Below are 18,790 nucleotides of genomic sequence, written 5' to 3' on the forward strand. Positions count from 1 at the left end.
CAGCTGCAATCCACCGCTTTCCACCAAAAGCATTCTTCTTTGTAGTCTCCATTATTAATTATTGCAAAAGATTCAGCAACACAGAGGTCCAAAATACTGTGTAATTATGCGATGAAAAGAGACAACTTTTAGCCGTGAGTGGTGCTGGGCTGAAATGTCCGCTCCAAACAATAACGTCACAAGCACACGTCAACATAAGCGTCATTATTCCACAACGTTTTCAACAGGATACCACGCGGGAAATTTAAAATTGCAATTTAGTAAACTAAACCGGACGTATTGGCATGTGTTGCAATGTTAAGATTTCATCATTGATGTATAAACTATCAGACTGCGTGGTCGGTAGTAGTGGGTTTCAGTAGGCCTTTAAAGGCACAATAGAGGACTACCATTACTTATAATGTTAGCCGCCTTGTACTAGCAGTTTTTAACTATTTAGCATACATATTGGATGATATTTAAATGTTGTGCTTACTTGGACTGTGATGAAGCTGTGAGGACTCAGGTGGTTTGTCTTCATGCTCTTCAGTCTTCACAGAGACAACAGTCAATGGAAACTTGCTGATATCAGCCTCCTCCTGCCCTGGAAGAAACTCTCCCTCCTGAGTGATCCAGAGATCCTCCTTTTCTTCTTTAATGTGGGGGGGCTGTGTATCCACCTGCTGCTGAAGGGGACGTTCTTGTTGACAAGCGTTCATCTGTTGGACGTCCGCAAGACAACACAAACAAACTTCAGCTCAAACGTGTCAAATATTTCTTTGTCTATCAAATATAATATTTTCCAAGTGGACTGACATCACTTTGTGGTGATGTTCTTCTACACATGGAATAATCATCAGTTATTGATTATTATGAATTGTGTAATTGATCTTGTTTTCTGCATTTACATTATTGATAAAAAGTAAAAACTTATAGAAAACCTCCTGCTGGGATTTTAATACCGTCATGACTGCCTTAAGTCAGTCTGCACAAATAAAATGTTCATTGTGCTGCAGCATCAAGTGACGCCAACTCGCTCCTCCCACTACCAACCTACCAGCCAACCTTGACGTGCACCTCCAAAATAGTCCCACCTCACATCAACGGTGACCAGGACTGCAGAGCTGTGACTAGTTGGCTTTACTTTTACGCGCAATATCCTCTCCTTGTTCTTCCTTCTACGAAAGCAACATTTTAAACCCAACAGAAAACAAACAGAAGTGCAGCGAAGCACGTGTAACAAGTGCCAGCGAGTGTGGCCGTGCGATAGTATGTTGGTTGAACCTCACTCACACCTTAGGAAATGTGCTGGCGTGAGAATATACATACCCACTATATTGCCAAAAGTATTTGGCCACCCATCCAAATGATGAGAATCAGTTGTTCTAATCACTTATAAAATCAAGCACTTAGGCATGGAGACTGTTTCTACAAACATTTTGTGCAAGAATGGGCCGCTCTCAGTGATTTCCAGCGTGGAACTGTCATAGGATGCCACCTGTGCAACAAATCCAGTCGTGAAATGTCCTCACTCCTAAATATTCCAAAGTCAACTTTATTATAAGAAAAGTGAAGAGTTGGGGAACAACAGCAACTCAGCCATGGAGTGGTAGGCCACGTAAACGGACAGAGAGGGGTCAGCAGATGCTGAAGCACATAGTGCAAAGACTTTCTGCACAGTCGGTTGCTACAGAGCTCCAAACTTCATGAGACCTTCCAATTAACCCACTTACAATAGGCAAAGAGCTTCACGGAATGGCTTTCCATGGCCGTGCAGCTGCATCTAAGCCATACATCACCTAGTCCAATGCAAAGCGTGGGATGCAGTGGTGTAAAGCACATAGCCACTGGACTCTGGAGCAGTAGAGACACCTTCTCTGGACTGATGAATCATGCTTTTCCCATCTGGCAATCTGATTGATTAGTCTGGGTTTGGAGGTTGCCAGGAGAACGCTACATTTCCGACAGCATTGTGCCGAGTGTGAAATTTAGTGGGGGAGGAATTATGGTGTGGGGTTGGTTTTTCAGGAGTTGGGCTTTGCCCCTTAGTTCCAGTGAAAGGAACTTTGAATGCCCCAGGATACCAAAACATTTTGAACATTTCCTTGGGACGGCACTTCAAGTTCATATGTGAGTAAAGTCAGGTGGCCAAATACTCTTGGCAATAAAGTTATATATATATATATATATATATATATATATATACAGTGGGGCAAAAAAGTATTTAGTCAGCCACCGATTGTGCAAGTTCTCCCACTTAAAATGATGACAGAGGTCTGTAATTTTCATCATAGGTACACTTCAACTGTGAGAGACAGAATGTGAAAAAAAATCCAGGAATTCACATTGTAGGAATTTTAAAGAATTTATTTGTAAATTATGGTGGATAATAAGTATTTGGTCAACCATTCAAAGCTCTCACTGATGGAAGGAGGTTTTGGCTCAAAATCTCACGATACATGGCCCCATTCATTCTTTCCTTAACACGAATCAATCGTCCTGTCCCCTAAGCATAAAAACAGCCCCAAAGTATGATGTTTCCACCCCCATGCTTCACAGTAGGTATGGTGTTCTTTGGATGCAACTCAGTATTCTTCTTCCTCAAAACACGACAAGTTGAGTTTATACCAAAATGGATACATGGATGATACAGCAGATGATTGGGAGAATGTCATGTGGTCAGATGAAACCAAAATATAACTTTTTGGTATGAACTCAACTCTTCGTGTTTGGAGGAAGAACAATACTGAGTTGCATCCCAAGAACACCACACCTTCTGTGAATTATGGGGGTGGAAACATCATGCTTTGGGGCTGTTTCTCTGCTAAGGGGACAGGACGATTGATCCGTGTTAAGGAAAGAAGGAATGGGGCATGTATCGTGAGATTTTGAGCCAAAACCTCCTTCCATCAGTGAGAGCTTTGAATGGTTGACAAAATACTTATTTTCCACCATAATATACAAATAAATTCTTTAAAATTCCTACAATGTGAATTCCTGGATTTTTTCACATTCTGTCTCTCACAGTTGAAGTGTACCTATGATGAAAATTACAGACCTCTGTCATCATTTTAAGTGGGAGAACTTGCACAATCGGTGGCTGACTAAATACTTTTTTGCCCCTCTGTATGTATGTATGTGTGTATACATATATATATATATATATATATATATATATATATATACATATACATATATATATATATATATATACATATATATATATATATATATATATATATATATATACATACATATATATATATATATATATATATATATATATATACATACATATATATATATATATATATATACATACATATATATATATATATATACATACATATATATATATATATATATATACATACATATATATATATATATATATACATACATACATACATATATATATACATACATATATATATATATATATATATACATACATATATATATATATATATACATACATACATACATATATATATATATATATATATATATATATATATATATATATATATATATATATATATATATATACACATATATATATTAGAATAATTGTGTACCTCATGCTTTGATTACAAACAAAATATTGATGCATGTTCAATTTGTGTGCAGTATATTAAAGCCATTTTTAATATTTAACATTTATTTCATTAAATATTTATTTTTGGCTAACTGAATGAGCCTTAATTGCTTACAATTGTGCAAATAGTGTATTCGTAATAACAAACATCAGTTGATTTAATTTCCATGATATGTCTGCCCGAATGCAGGTGACATAGGCTCCAGCACCTCCCGCAACCCTAAATAGGGACAAGTGGTAGAAAATGGATGGGTGGATGTCCTCAGGGTAATAGAAGTGCGTGCAAACAACATAATTTGTATTTATTGCTAATAAAGTTAGCACCAGCGCTAAGTAAGCCACTGCAATGTGTGTGTAATACATTATATTACACGGTCATAATAATCCAGCCATCAATTTTCTCCAGCTTATTCCCTTTGGGTTAATAATAATTTTAATTTGTTATCATGTAAAGCGTCTTTGAGTACACTGAAAGGCGTTGTACCAATTAAAATGTATTATTATTATTATACCATGTGACTTATTCCAGACTTAAATTACGAGATGTTCGTTCCTTTCTAGTGACAAATATTTAATGATGTTAAGCGTGACTGTAATATACAACATAAAACAGTTAAAGTATTAAATAAGTCAATATAATTCTCATAGAGAACATATAAAATACACTCCTCAAAAAAATAAAACGCTCGCATTTGCTACAAAGGCCTGCTAGCGGGCTAAAGCTAGCACGTTAGCTTCGAACAAAATATCAGGTAAATAACAGAAACAATATAAAAATATATAATTTATATTACCTCATAAGCCGCATGTAGAAGAGAGGAGTGGAATATATTATTCTTATTGTAACACCAGCAACTCTTAAATGCGACTTTTTCTTTTGTTCTATGGCCGGGCGAAGGAAGTGTGCACCACTCGCTATTGTCCCAGTGAAACACGTGTTTGGCCAACATTTGTTCCGCGGTTGAGAACACCTCGATGACGTCACACAGGAGGAAGAACAAAACAAGATGGCGTCTGGCGCAGAATACGTTGTTTTGGTTATTATCGTTTCTAGGTCTTAATTACAACGTACATGTGCACATGTGTGTCGTTTAACAGAGTAAACGTCGTTATTAATTGTTTGTATGTGGATACATTAGTCTGAGTAAACTTTGACGTGCTAGCCGAGCCTGCTGGTTAGCTTAGCTTGTTAGCTGCTAACAAACAGAGGCAGAAGTGATCGACACATCAAAGCAGAGATCCAATGTAAGTGTAAAGTGTTTTTATTGTGTGAACATGTCTACATTCCAAATGATGTGCGTGTTGGTGACTCAGCGACTAACTTCTGCCGTTGAAGAAATATTTGTGATGTTAGAAATAAAAAAACGATAGCAGAGTACAAGGAGGAATTTTGTCCAACAAAATAGGAGAAGGACCGACAACATCAATTACTGGACGCTGTTTTCAAGAAACATCAAGTTGTATTACACATCCATCCATCTATCTTCTTCTGCTTAGCCGATGTCGGGTCCCGGGGACAGCAGCCTAAGCAGGGAAGCCCAGACTTTCCTCTCCCCAGCCGCTTCGTCCAGTTCTTCCCGGGGGATACCGAGGCGTTCCCAGGCCAGCCGAGAGACATAGTCTACCCAACGTGTCCTGGGTCTTCTCCGTGGCGTCCTACAGTTCGGACGTGCCCTAAACACCTCCCTAGGGAGGCATTTGGGTGGCATCCTGACCAGGTGCCCGAACCACCTCATCTAGCTCCTCTCCATGTGGAGGAGCAGTGGCTTTACTTTGAGCTCCTCTCGGATGACAGAGCTTCTCACCCTATCTCTAAGGGAGAGCCTTATTTCGGCCGCTTGTACCCGTGATCTTGTCCTTTCGGTCATAACCCAAAGCTCATGACCATAGGTGAGGATGGGAACATAGATCGACCGGTAAAATGAGAGTTTTGCCTTCTGGCTCAGCACCGCACCGATCCGCCTGTCAAACTCATAATCCTCTCTTCCCTCACTCGTGAACAATACTCCTAAGTACTTGAACTCCTCCACTTGGGGCCGGGAACTCCACCCTTTTCCGGACAAGAACCTTGGACTCGGACTTGGAGGTGCTGATTCTCATCACAGTCGCTTCACACTTGGCTGCGAACCGATCCAGTGAGAGCTGAAGATCCTGCCCAGTTGAAACCATCAGGACCACATCATCTTCAAAAAGCAGAGACCTAATCCTGCAGCCACCAAACCGGATCCCCTCAACGCCTTGACTGCGCCTAGAAATTCTGTCCACAGAAGTTATGAACCTCCTTAGCGGAGTCCAACCCTCACTGGAAAAGTGTCCGACTTACTGCCGGCAATGCGGACCAAGTTCTGACACTGATCATACAGGGAGCGGACTGCCACAATCAGACAGTCCGATACCCCATACTCTCTGAGCACTCCCCACAGGACTCCCCGGGGGACACGGCCGAATACCTTCTCCAAGTCCACAAAGCACATGTAGACTGGTTGGGCAAACTCCCATGCACCCTCAAGTACCCTGCCGAGAGTATTGAGCTGGTCCACAGTTCCACGACCAGGACGAAAACCACACTGTTCCTCCTGAATCCAAGGTTCGACTATGCGGCATAAACTCCTCTCCAGTACACCTGAATAGACCTTACCGGGAAGGCTGAGGATGCTTATACATATTGACACAAATATATAAAAAACACTAAACTTATGACAGATGCTTTTGCAATTGTTCGATTTTATCTTTCACAACAAGGTTAAATCACCATAAATGATTCCAGGGCGCGGCACCGCTGCTGCCCACTGCTCCCCTCACTTCCCAGGGGGTGATAATGGTGATGGGTCAAATGCAGAGGACAAATTTCACCACACCTAGTGTGTGTGTGACAATCATTGGTACTTTAACTCTAACTTAACTTAACCTAGTGGCCACAATAATTCATTAAGTCAAGCTCATGGCGCAGAAAGTTAAACGCTGCGGACACGTTTGTTACTGGATACTTTCTATCAGATTTCTGTTTTGGAGACCTTGTGTACGTATTAAGCAACTGTAATTATTTGATATGCTTAAATGTGCTGTTTTAGCTTAGCTGTTGTGTAGCTGCTAGCTCCTCGTAGCCTCCAGCAGGTGTGTCCAAAGTGCAGCCCATAGCTATGTTTTTAACCGACAACGTGGTGGTGAAAATGTGGTATTTGCGTGTCGGTCTACTCAGCGGCAGCTATGCCCTGTTTCGTCATTAGACCTAAGTCTTTGGCTTGGTAGGCGGGTACGAGCCTACCAAGCCAGGTGGTACGAGCATGAGCATGGAGGAGCCTTTGTAGTGGTGTCGCAGCTTGGTGGTCGTGCCGTCAGGTAACACCAGGAAGGTTCCTTCTGTGCGATATTGACTGGTGCTTTTTTTTCTCCCTGGACTCTGACTTCATATCTGGTGTTGTCCTTCAGACCTCGGCCAAGAAGCCACGTAAACAGTGGCAAGAATGTGGGCGATAAGAGTGTATGTGCGTGGGCATGAACTTGCACCCAGTTTCAACTGGAACTCAGGACATATGATTAGTTGCACGGCCTATTTTAATCTATATTAAACATTTCTTAATCACTCCATCCTTCATTATCTTAATTATATCCCAACTTTAGCTACCTGTAAAAATGAGCGACTTATCCTATTACATTTGTAAATAAAGTGTATTTCTAAATTATAGTCTTCTAACTTGAACCAGACAGTCATTAGGACATAAGACCCTGCGAGGACTTTGCCCTTTAAAAGGGAAAGCCAAAAAGGACAGTATTAAGATGAATTTATCACATTTACCTTGAGGCATTTTATTATTAATATATATTATGTTCTTGTTACTTGGGGCGGTATAGTTTGGTTGGTAGTGTGGCCGTGCCAGAAACTTGAGGGTTCCAGGTTCGAATCCAGCTTCTGCCATCTTAGTCACTGTTGTTTTGTCCTTGGGCAAGACACTTTAGCCACCTGCTCCCAGTGCCACCCACATAAATGTAACCTAGATATGTAAAGCACTTTGACTCACTAGAGAAAAGTGCTATATAAATATAATTCACTTCACTTCACATGATATCTTGTTGTTCTATTTTCTAATTTCAAGGGGAACTGCACTTTTTGGAATCATTCACAGTCCCTACGTAAGTAAAAGTTAAGGTCCCAGCAGTAGTCACACACAAGGTGTGGTGAAATTATCCTCTGCATTTGACCCATCCCCAAGTTCACCCCCAGGGAGGTGAGGGCAGTGGAGGCCGCGCTCAGGAATCATTTGGTGATTTAACCCCCAACCCTTGATGCTGAGTGCCACGCAAGGAGACAATGGGTCTGTTTTAAAATGGTTCTATTACAACTCAATTTCCATATGAGCTGGGAAATTGTGTTAGATGTAAATATAAACAGAATACAATGATTTGCAAATCCTTCTCAACCCATATTCAATTGAATGCAATACAAAGACAAGATATTAGATGTTCAAATTTATAAACGTATTTTTTTTTTGCAAATAATAATTAACTTTTTAATAATTTCATGGCTGCAACACGTTCCAAATTAGTTAGAAAAGGGCATGTTCACCACTGTTACATCACCTTTTCTTTTAACAACTCTCAATAAAGTTTGGGAACTGAGGAAACTAATTGTTGAAGCTTTGAAAGTGGAATTCTTTCCCATTCTTGTTTTATGTAGAGCTTCAGTTGTTCAACAGTCCGGGGTCTCCGCTGTTGTATTTTACACTTCATAATGCGCCACACATTTTCCATGGGAGACAGGTCTGGACTGCAGGCGGGCCAGAAAAGTACCCACACTCTTTCTTTACAAGCCACGCTGTTGTAACAAATGCTGAATGTGGCTTGGCATTGTCTTGCTGAAATAAGCAGGAAAAAGACGGCGCTTAGATGGCAGCATATGTTGCTCCAAAACCTGTATGTACCGTTTAGCATTAATGGTGCCTTCACAGATGTGTAAGTTACCCATGCCTTGGGCACTAATACACCCCCATACCATCACAGATGCTGGCTTTTGAACTTTGCGTCGATAACAGTCTGGATGGTTGGCTTACCCTTTGGTCCGGATGACACAATGTCAAATATTTCCAAAAACAATTTGAAATGTGGACTCGTCAGACTACAGAACACTTTTTCACTTTGTATCAGTCCATCTTAGATGATCTTGGGCCCAGAGAAGCCGGCGGCGTTTCTGGATGTTGTTGATAAATGGTATTCGCTTTGCATAGTAGAGCTTTAATTTGCACTTACAGATGTGGCGACAAACTGTATTTAGTGACAGTGGTTTTCTGAAGTGTTCCTGAGCCCATATGGTGATATCCTTTAGAGATTGATGTCGGTTTTTGATACTGTGCCGTCTGAGGGATCAAAGGTCACGGTCATTCAATGTTGGTTTCCGGCCATGTCGCTTACGTGGAGTGATTTTTCCAGATTCTCTGAACCTTTTGATGATATTATGGACCGTAGATGTTGAAATCCCTAAATTTCTTGCAATTGCACTTTGAGAAACGTTGTTCTTAAACTGTTTGACTATTTGCTCACGCAGTTGTGCACAAAGGGGTGTACCTCGCCCCATCCTTTCATGTGAAACACTGAGCATTTTTTGGGAAGCTGTTTTTATACCCAATCATGGCACCACCCACCTGTTCCCAATTAGCCTGCACACCTGTGTGATGTTTCAAATAAGTGTTTGATGAACATTCCTCAACTTTATCAGTATTTATTGCCACCTTTCCCAACTTCTTTGTCACATGTTGCTGGCATCAAATTCTAATGTTAAATATGTTGTTTTTGTATCACATTCAACTGAATATGGGTTGAAAATGATTTGCAAATCATTGTATTCCATTTATATTTACATCTAACACAATTTCCCAACTCATATGGAAACGGGGTTTGTACAAGGCTGAAGTGCAGGCCCCCATCTCGCTACCCAGCATAGGCCTGTTATATGATTCTTTAATTGTGAAATTATGTCTGAAAACCTTTTTACAAGTTGCCTTCATGTCCATTAGGACTTTTCAAAGTATAAAATACCATCCACCTTAAACAGAATATTTTACTTTGAAAGTAAACTAGATAATTTATTTAATGTTTATGCATGACCTCCCCTGCCACACGAGCAGATTTTAGCTCAATTGAACCACCTTGTTGTGGCGACCGCTAAATATAGAAGACAGGTGCTGGAAATTGACACATTGACTTGAAAACAAAAACGGAACGAGTCTGTCGCCGTGGCGCCGCCGTTCCACATCTAATGGAAATCCCCGGTTACACTTACAAACGTTGCTTGGTGAGATCAATGACGAAACCTTACTTTGGGTTCTAAGCACGAATTAACAGGAAATACACTTTCGACGCACAGTACTCGCAGTGAGCCAACTTGACCACAAGATTGCGTCATATCATAGACAACAACACAGAATACAGATTTACACTATAAACAACCTAATCTTTTCTCCAAGTGTATACATCAGTAACTGACATTAAAATCACAGGGGGCGCTGGAGCCTATCCCAGTAGCCCTCAGGCAGCAGCAAAATTATGGCAATTTAGATTTTAGGCCATAATGCCCACCCCTCGTAAAAAGTGGTCTTCTTTTCCTGTGAATAATGTTGTAAAGAGCAGTGTGTTTGTTTTCAGGCCAATTCATATAATAGCTTGTTTTTTTAAAGGCCTACTAATATAAGTTTTTCTTATTCAAACGGGGATAGCAGGTCCAGTCTATGTGTAGTACTTGATCATTTCGCGATATTGCCATATTTTTGCTGAAAGGATTTAGTAGAAAATATCGACAATAAAGTTCGCAACTTTTGGGTGCTAATAAAAAAGCCTTGCCTTTACCGGAAGTAGCAGACGATGGATGTGCGCGTAACGTCACGGGTTGTAGGGCTCCTCACATCCTCACATTGTTTACAATCATAGCCACCAGCAGCTAGAGCTATTCGGACCGAGAAAGGGACAAATTCCCCATTAATTTGGGCGAGGATGAAAGATTTGTGGATGAAGAAATTTAGAGTGGAGGACTAAAAAAAAAAAAGGCAATTGCAGTGGGAGCGATTCTGATGTTTTTAGACACATTTACTAGGATAATTCTGGAAAATCCCTTATCTGCTATTGTGTTGCTAGTGTTTTAGTGGGATTAAATATTACCTGAAAGTCGGAGGAGTGTGGCCACGGGTGTGTTGACGCCAGAGTCTCTGAGGGAAGTCACGGCAGCTGCAGCAGGACGCTCCGCTGATGTCTCCGGTAAGAGGCGACTTATTACCACAATTTTCTCACCGAAAACTGCCGGTTGACATGAAGTTGGGATCCATGTTCGCTTGACCGCTCTGATCCATAGTAAAGCTTCATCTTGGGGAATTTTAAACAAGGAAACACCGGCTGAGTTTTGTGGCTAAAGGCTAAAAGCTTCCCACCTCCATCTTTCTACTTTGACTTCTCCATTATTAATTGGAAAAAATTGCAAAAGATTCAGCAACACAGATGTCCAGAATACTGTGTAATTATGCGATCAAAGCAGACTACTTATAGCTTGGATCGGGCTGGAAAATAATGTCCGCTACAACCGGTGACGTCATCATACCGCGACGTTTTAAACACGACACTTCGCAGGAAATTCAAAATTGCAATTTAGTAAACTAAACCGGCCCTATTGGCATGTGTTGCAATGTTAATATTTCATCATTGATATATAAACTATATGACTGCATGGTCGGTAGTAGTGCGTTAAGTAGGCCTTTAAGTTCATGTGACCTTACTGGTTGAATCTGGACATTTCTCAAGCACTTTTGTCATTTTGTGTCCTGCAGACGTCTGTGAAGAACAACTTCTGCCTGAAAAACAGGAGTGTAGCTTCAGTATGGTAAAGGAGGATCCATCAAAAAAGAAGACCAGGTGCCACAGACCCTCTGGCGTCTCCTTTTCCTCTTTGACACGGACCCTTCCCTGTAAAAAGGAAAAGGAAGAGGAAGAGGAGGAACACAGTATTAGTCAGGAGGGAGAGCATATTGAAGGACTGGTGGAGTTCCCAGTGACTGGTGTCCCTGTGAAGAGTGAAGGTAATGAGGTCAAAGGTGAAAGTGAGGAGAGGGGAGGGGCGGAGCCTCCAAGCAGCAGCTCAACACAACACATGACAACAGAAGCTGATGGAGACCACTGTGGAGGATCACAAGCAGACAAGCTCTTAGCTCCACTATCAGATAGTGAGGACCCAACGTCACACTCTCCTGACACTGATGATGAAGACTCTAAAGATGATAAGACATGTCACGCTAACAACACTCACTTCAAATGTTCTCACTGTGACAAAACCTTCAAATACCCTTGTTATCTGAAAACACACATGAGAAGACACACCGGAGAAAAACCTTTTGTCTGTTCAATATGTGGAAGAGGTTTTACACGAAGTCAGAGTTTGAAGTTACACAGGATAATACACACTGAAGAAAAACCTTTTATCTGTTTAATCTGTAGTAAAGGTTTTGTTCTAAGTAACCATTTGAAAGTACACATGAGAATACACACTGGTGAAAAACCTTTTATTTGTTCAATCTGTGGTAAAGGTTTTGTACAAAATAACAATTTGAAAGTACACATTAGAACACACACTGGTGAAAAACCTTTTATCTGTTCAATCTGTGGTAAAGTTTTTGTACAAAGTAACAATTTGAAAGTGCACATGACAACACATACTGTTGAAAATACGGTTTCCTGTTCAACCTGTGGTAAAGGTTTTACACAAAGTCAATATTTGAAAGTACACATGAGAACACACACTGGTGAAAAACCGTTTTCCTGTTCAATTTGTGGTAAAGGTTTTACACTTAGTCACCATTTGAAAGTACACACGAGAACGCACAGTGGCGAAAAACCTTTTTCCTGTTCAATCTGTGGTAAAGTTTTTATACAAAGTAACAATTTGAAAGTACACATGACAACACACACTGGTGAAAAAACTGTTTCCTGTTCAACTTGTGGTAAAGGTTTTACACGAAGTCAATATTTGAAAGTACACATGAGAACACATACTGGTAAAAAAACATTTTCCTGTTCAACCTGTGGTAAAGGTTTTACACATGGTCACCATTTGAAAGTACACACGAGAACGCACACTGGCGAAAAACCTTTTTCCTGTTCAATCTGTGGTAAAGGTTTTACAGAGAGTCAACATTTGAAAAGACACACTAGAACACACACTGGTGAAAAATCCCATTCCTGTTCAATCTGCAACAGAAGCTTTTGTGAACGACCAAACCTCGTAGTACACATGAGAACACACCCAGGAGAGAAAGTTTTGAGTTGCAGTGTGTGTGGTGAAAGATTCTCTTATAAATACCAGTGTAAGAAACACAAGTGTGCTGGTGAGAACAGCAGCAGCAAATGTAACCGCAGGATTTGAAATAAACTGTCAAGACTGTAATTTTTCACTTTCTAACAACATAAGCACATATAATGTATGACATTTGTGTGCTTTTTTTTAGTAAAGTGCAAGCATTAATATGCAACATTGTGTCCTTTTATTTAAAAAAATGAACAGAACAATTTGACTGAAAAGGTGAGAGTTAACAGTACAATACATTTTTCAAATAAAATAAACATTGTATGTGTGTATATATTCAAAATACAATTTTAGACTTAATTATAAAAGTGTTTTTTTTTATAGTTGTTTGAAATATTGAAGTATTACATATTTTTTTTTCTAATTGTTAATGATCCCAGATAAGCACCTTTATATGATATACATATGTACTGGTTCACATCTGAAACATCTGGATGACTTCAGGAAGTATGTTATTATTTACTTTATACATCATTTGAACATTTGTCTTTTATACAATTTTAAAATGTGTGACTTTATGAATCATTTGTTGGGTCTCTATACCCAATTATCTTTATTACTCTTTTTTTGTAATATGATGATTGTGTTGTGATTGTTTCATTTGTATGTCCCCAGATCTTTATGCAATATAAGAGTGAGAGAAAATGGCTGAATTGTTTGTGGAAGGATGGTTTTGTTTTTAAAAACATACATTTCTGGATTAAAAAAAAAATAATCCCCATTGTTGTGTTTTAAACTTTTTTAATGTTTTTTTTTTCCTATATAAACATCCCCAAAACAATGTCAATATTAATCAACGTTTGGAGTGTCAGGCAAAAGCCAATATTGTACATCTTCCCACAGAGATTTACTTTCAATCAATACTTTGCATACTTTCACAAAATAAACAGTTTATTTTTTCCCCCTATTACAGAACGATCAAGCCTTGTCTTCAAATGCAAAACAATATTGTAAAAAATATTTTTTGTGGTAAATTCCAGGGTTTTTTTTTTTGTTAAATGAACTCCTTGGCTTCTGAAAGAATGGAAACTTTCAAGTTATTCGTATTTTTTATTTGTTGTTTTGTTCCAGATAAAATACAGTAATAAAGAAATAGTAAAGAATTGTCTAATTTCAGAGTTTCAAACCTGTAATATTGTGTCCATTCACCAAAAGCCCAGAACGATTAGAAAATAGTTCTGAAAACATTATATGCTGTATTTAGAATATTTTGAACGAAAGCTTTTATATTTTTTTAAAAATGTTTTTGGTCCATTTGTTGGTCATACTTAATAAAATATTCAAATAATAAAATACTTTTATCAGTCAATAAGTGCATCAGCGACCAAATGCCTTTTTCAAACCATTGCTGTACAAAGATGGATTTGTTTCTCATTTTAATATAACAACAATTCCATAGTGGAGTATTGTGTGTGATGAAGTTGTGTTTGTAAATTAGTTTCCAGTACAACAGCACTTGCTGGTAGGGATGGATATTGTTCACCTTTTAACCGATGCGACACAAATTCCGGTCCTTTGAAATCGATACCAATCCTTAACGATCCCACTTGTTAGTACTTTTGTGTGTTTTAATAATGTTGATTGTTTGTGATAATTAAATCTCCATTTTTAATGCAACATTCAAAAAATGTGTTTGTTATGATAAATGTTGTCCTTTTGTTACATCTTGTTTTATTGTCATAGTATCATATACAAGTAAGTTTATTACAGTTGCAAGTCCAATATGCTAGATGGTGGTAGTGTGAATTCATAGTGTTTTTGTTGCACCCAAAAAAGTGTTAATGTACATATTGTACTTATTACTCAAAAGTCTTATTTATAGTTTTCATTAAGTTAGAGGTGTTAACGTCATGAGAAAAGCCGGCTCATGCGTTGAATTTCCCAGTTATAAGAGATAAGCAGTAGAAAATGGATGGATGGATGTTTAGTGACAGGCTGGAAACTGTCAAACCTCAAGCCCGCTGAGTGCTTGAACTCAAAGCAGCTTTACACGGTCATAGACTGAGAGTGTGCAGACCAAGAAAGAAGCCCCTGTCCCGGAGTTGCCGACTGTAAGAAGGATTTACTTATAAGACACCCACACGTTCAACCAGTTTTTGGGACAAAAGTTTACTGGTCAGATGAGACTTTGCCTCACCTCCAATCAACAGTAAAAAGGCTGATCTTTTTACGCAAGCAGGTTTTCTGACAAGACAACAATATTAAACACACATACAAAACTGCTGTCCAAGGGTTTCAGGCAGGTTTCTGCAATGTCTGTTCCAGAGACTAGACCTTAACCCTGCTAAACATTTGAGAACAATGTTTTGAACTGGCTCTGTGCCAAGAACGCAAACACACTTCAATCAAATCTACCAGTATTCCCAAGAATACTGGTAGAATACCGGTAGATTCTGCGGGCGGGGCGTCCCCTGCCCCGCCCGCAGGGGACGCGTCGACCACGCCCCTCCACATGCCTCCACCGCCAGTTTAAGGCCGGGCACCCGTCCGGCCACGACCACTCCCCCCACCCCCGTAGAGGGGCGAGAGAGGAAGTCGGCCACGGCCATCTGCGTACCCGGCTGGTGGACCACCCGGAAGTTATAGGGTTGCAACGTGAGGTACCGCCGGGTGATCCGCGCGTTGGCATCCTTCATGCGGTGGAGCCACTGGAGCGGCTTGTGGTCCGAGCAGAGGCTGAAGGGGCGCCCCAACAGGTAATACCGGAGGGCCCCGACCGCCCATCGGACCGCGAGGCACTCTCTCTCCACCATACTGTATCTCGTCTCCCGGTCCGAGAGCTTCCGGCTGATGTATAGGATGGGGCGGTCGACGCCCCCCACCTGCTGCGACAACACCGCCCCCAGCCCCCGCTCCTACGCATCCGCCTGCAGACAGAAAGGGATGGAGAAGTTAGGCATGCACAGTACCGGCTCCTCGCAGAGTGCAGATTTTACCTGTTCGAACACCTGCTGGCACTGCTCCATCCACTGGACCAGTTCTGGCGCACCCTTTCGGGTGAGGGAGGTCAGTGGGCTGGTCAAGTCCGCGAATCGGGGAATGAAGCGGCGGTAGTACCCGGCCATGCCCAAAAACCGCCTCACCTCCTTTTTCGTCTTGGGGGGCGGGCATGCTGCGATCGCCGCCGTTTTTCCAACCTGCGGTCGCACTTTCCCCCCCCCCCCCCCCAAGTGGTACCCCAGATACTGTAACACCCTCCGACCAATTGAACATTTCCCGGGGTTGGCGGTGAGCCCCGCCCGCCTCAAGGACTCGAGCACCGCCCCACCCGCTGCAGATGTTCTTCCCAGCTGTTACCCTGGATGATGACGTCATCCAGGTATGCGGCTGCGTAGGCCGGGTAGGGTCGCAGCACCCGGTCAATGAGGCGCTGGAACGTCGCGGGCGCACCGAACAAGCCAAACGGGAGTGTCACAAATTGGTATAAGCCTTCTTGAGTGGAGAAGGCCGTCTTTTCCCGGGACTCTGACGATAAGGGAATCTGCCAGTAGCCCTTGGTTAAATCCAGTGTGGGAAAAAAACGCGCAGTGCCTAGCCGATCCAGGAGCTCGTCGACCCAAGTCATTGGGTACGCGTCGAACCATGACACCTCATTCACCTTGCGGTAATCCACACAGAAGCGTATAGACCCATCTTTCTTCCCTACTAGCACGATGGGACTACACCATGCACTGTGGGACTCTGCTATTACTCCCAACTCCAGCATGGTTTTTAATTCCTCCCGCACCATTTTACGCTTGTGCTCGGGAAGCCTATAGGTGCGAGACCGCCCCGTAATCCCCGGGCTGGTCTCAATGCGATGGCAGATGAGGTTCGTGCGCCCGGGCCGCGCGGAGAACACATCTGAATAGCGCCGCTGTAATTCAGCAACCTCCGCTCTTTGTGCCAATGTGAGCTGGTCATCACAAGGAAGAGGAGGGGGAGAGGCGGAGCGCGGGATTTCCGGCCCCAGCTCCTCCTCCTCCTTCACTACCGTCACCATGGAGACAGGCTTGGCCTCCCTCCATGCCTTCAGCAGGTTCACGTGGTAAATTTGCATGTCTCCGCCCCGGTCCGAGCGCCGGACCTCGTAATCTACCTCGCTAGTCTGCCGTGTGACCACAAAGGGCCCTTGCCACTTAGCCAGTAATTTAGTGCAGGAAGTTGGAAGTAGTACAAGTACTTTTTCTCCCGGTGAAAATTTCCTCAGCTGGGTCCCCGGATTGTACGTGCGCTGTTGCCGTTGCTGGGCGCGGAGCAAATTTCCCCGTGGTAAATGCGACACCTTGTGAAGTTTTGCTCGCATGTCCAACACGTATTTAATTTCATTTTTACTGCGGCTGGAGCCTTCCTCCCAGCTTTCTTTAATAAGGTCCAGCACGCCGTGCGGCCTCCTGCCGTAAAGTAACTCAAAGGGCGTAGAACCGAGGGAGGTCTGGGGTGCCTCCCACATTGCGAACATCAAGGGATCCAGCCATTTATCCCAATTAGGTTTGTCCTCGTGTATGAATTTACGGATCATTGTTTTCAGTGTCTTATTCAATCTTTCCACCAGGCAATCCGTTTGTGGATGGTAAACGCTGGTACGGATAGATTGAATTCCCAGTAACCCGTATAATTCCTTTATCGTGCGCGACATAAAGGTCGTGCCCTGGTCGGTAAGGATTTCTTTCGGAATCCCTACCCGGGAGATGACCGAAAAGAGTGCTTGTGCTACACTCTTTGCAGAGATGGAGCACAGCGGCACTGCTTCGGGATATCGGGCTGCGCAATCCACTAGGACTAACACGAATCGATATCCCCGTGTGCTCGGGTGAAATGGTCCGATGAGGTCCATTCCGATTCTATCGAATGGGACCTCTATGAGCGGTAATGGCCGCAACGGGGCTTTTGGGATGGCCGCCCTGTTCACCAGCTGACAGTCCGGACAGGCAGTCCACCATCGGCGTATGTCCGCCCGGATGCCTGGCCAATAGAACCGGACCATGACCCGATTAAGTGTTTTTTCGTACCCCATGTGGCCTGCGAGGGGATTGCAATGCCCCGCCTGGAAAACCATTTCCCGGCGGGGTTTTGGCACCAACAATTGGGTGTATTCTTCACCTGTTTGAGTGTCACGGGTCACTCGGTATAGCCTATCCCTAATAATGGAAAAGTGGGGAAATACCCCTGGTTTCCCCGGGCGCACCAGCTGACCGTCGATGTAATCCACCTGGTCCCAGGCCGCGCGCAGAGTTTCATCCCGGGACTGTTCGAGGGGAAAGTCCTCCGTGGGTCTCCACTGGGGAGCCGGGGGGGTCCTCCCGCAAAGCCCCCGCCGGTTCCCGCTCGACAGCGCCGCATGAACTCGCGTCGCCACTGAGTACTGCGCGGATACTCCCCTGCCCTACAGCTCGTGAACGCATCCCCATACATTGTTCCACTAGCTGGCTAAACCCCGGCCAATTTGTCCCTAAAATCAATGGGTGCGTCAGTCGCGAGCTTACGGCGACTTTTACCGTATGTTTTTGGCCCCATACCAGATTTCGACAGGCACCACGGGATACGTGTGCACATCCCCATGTATACACATTATCCTCCCCTGCGTCGCGTGCCTCAACGCCCCGGGTCGAACCAGGTTCTGGTGGATCATGCATTGTTTACAGCCCGAATCCACCATAGCCCGGTGTGTACTCCCCGGTGTGTACGGTGTAACTCCCTCCACATAGCACTGACACAATGGCTTTCTTGAACTGATTTATTGAAGGCTTTCTTTCCCTTCAATTCACAGTGAAAACTGTTAATAAAATAAAGCACGTTACAAACGTAAAAATAACATGCACAGCATGTGGCTCAAACATTTACCGAAGTAAAATACAAACAGAAATGACAAATACCTCGTTGGCCTGCATGCTTCTTTT

At 42.5% G+C, this 18,790-nt stretch overlaps 1 protein-coding gene across 2 annotated transcripts in view; it reads left to right on the plus strand.

The window, feature by feature from the left end:
• Window positions 1-4,526: 4,526 nt before the first annotated feature.
• LOC133545305 (gastrula zinc finger protein XlCGF26.1-like) overlaps window positions 4,527-18,790 on the plus strand; it is a 371,250-nt gene continuing 356,986 nt past the window's right edge. Inside the window, exons 1-2 of one of the 2 annotated variants that reach the window (XM_061890751.1) lie at window positions 4,540-4,822; window positions 11,383-13,632. In XM_061890751.1, the coding sequence (XP_061746735.1) occupies window positions 11,433-12,971 (1,539 nt within the window). In that variant the 5' untranslated portion in view covers window positions 4,540-4,822; window positions 11,383-11,432 and the 3' untranslated portion in view covers window positions 12,972-13,632. Of the gene's footprint in view, window positions 4,823-11,382; window positions 13,633-18,790 lie in introns of those variants that run through there. The other variant, XM_061890750.1, reaches the window with a different exon arrangement.

The sequence above is a fragment of the Nerophis ophidion genome, linkage group LG28, assembly GCF_033978795.1.
Source record: "Nerophis ophidion isolate RoL-2023_Sa linkage group LG28, RoL_Noph_v1.0, whole genome shotgun sequence".
NCBI lineage: Eukaryota > Metazoa > Chordata > Actinopteri > Syngnathiformes > Syngnathidae > Nerophis > Nerophis ophidion.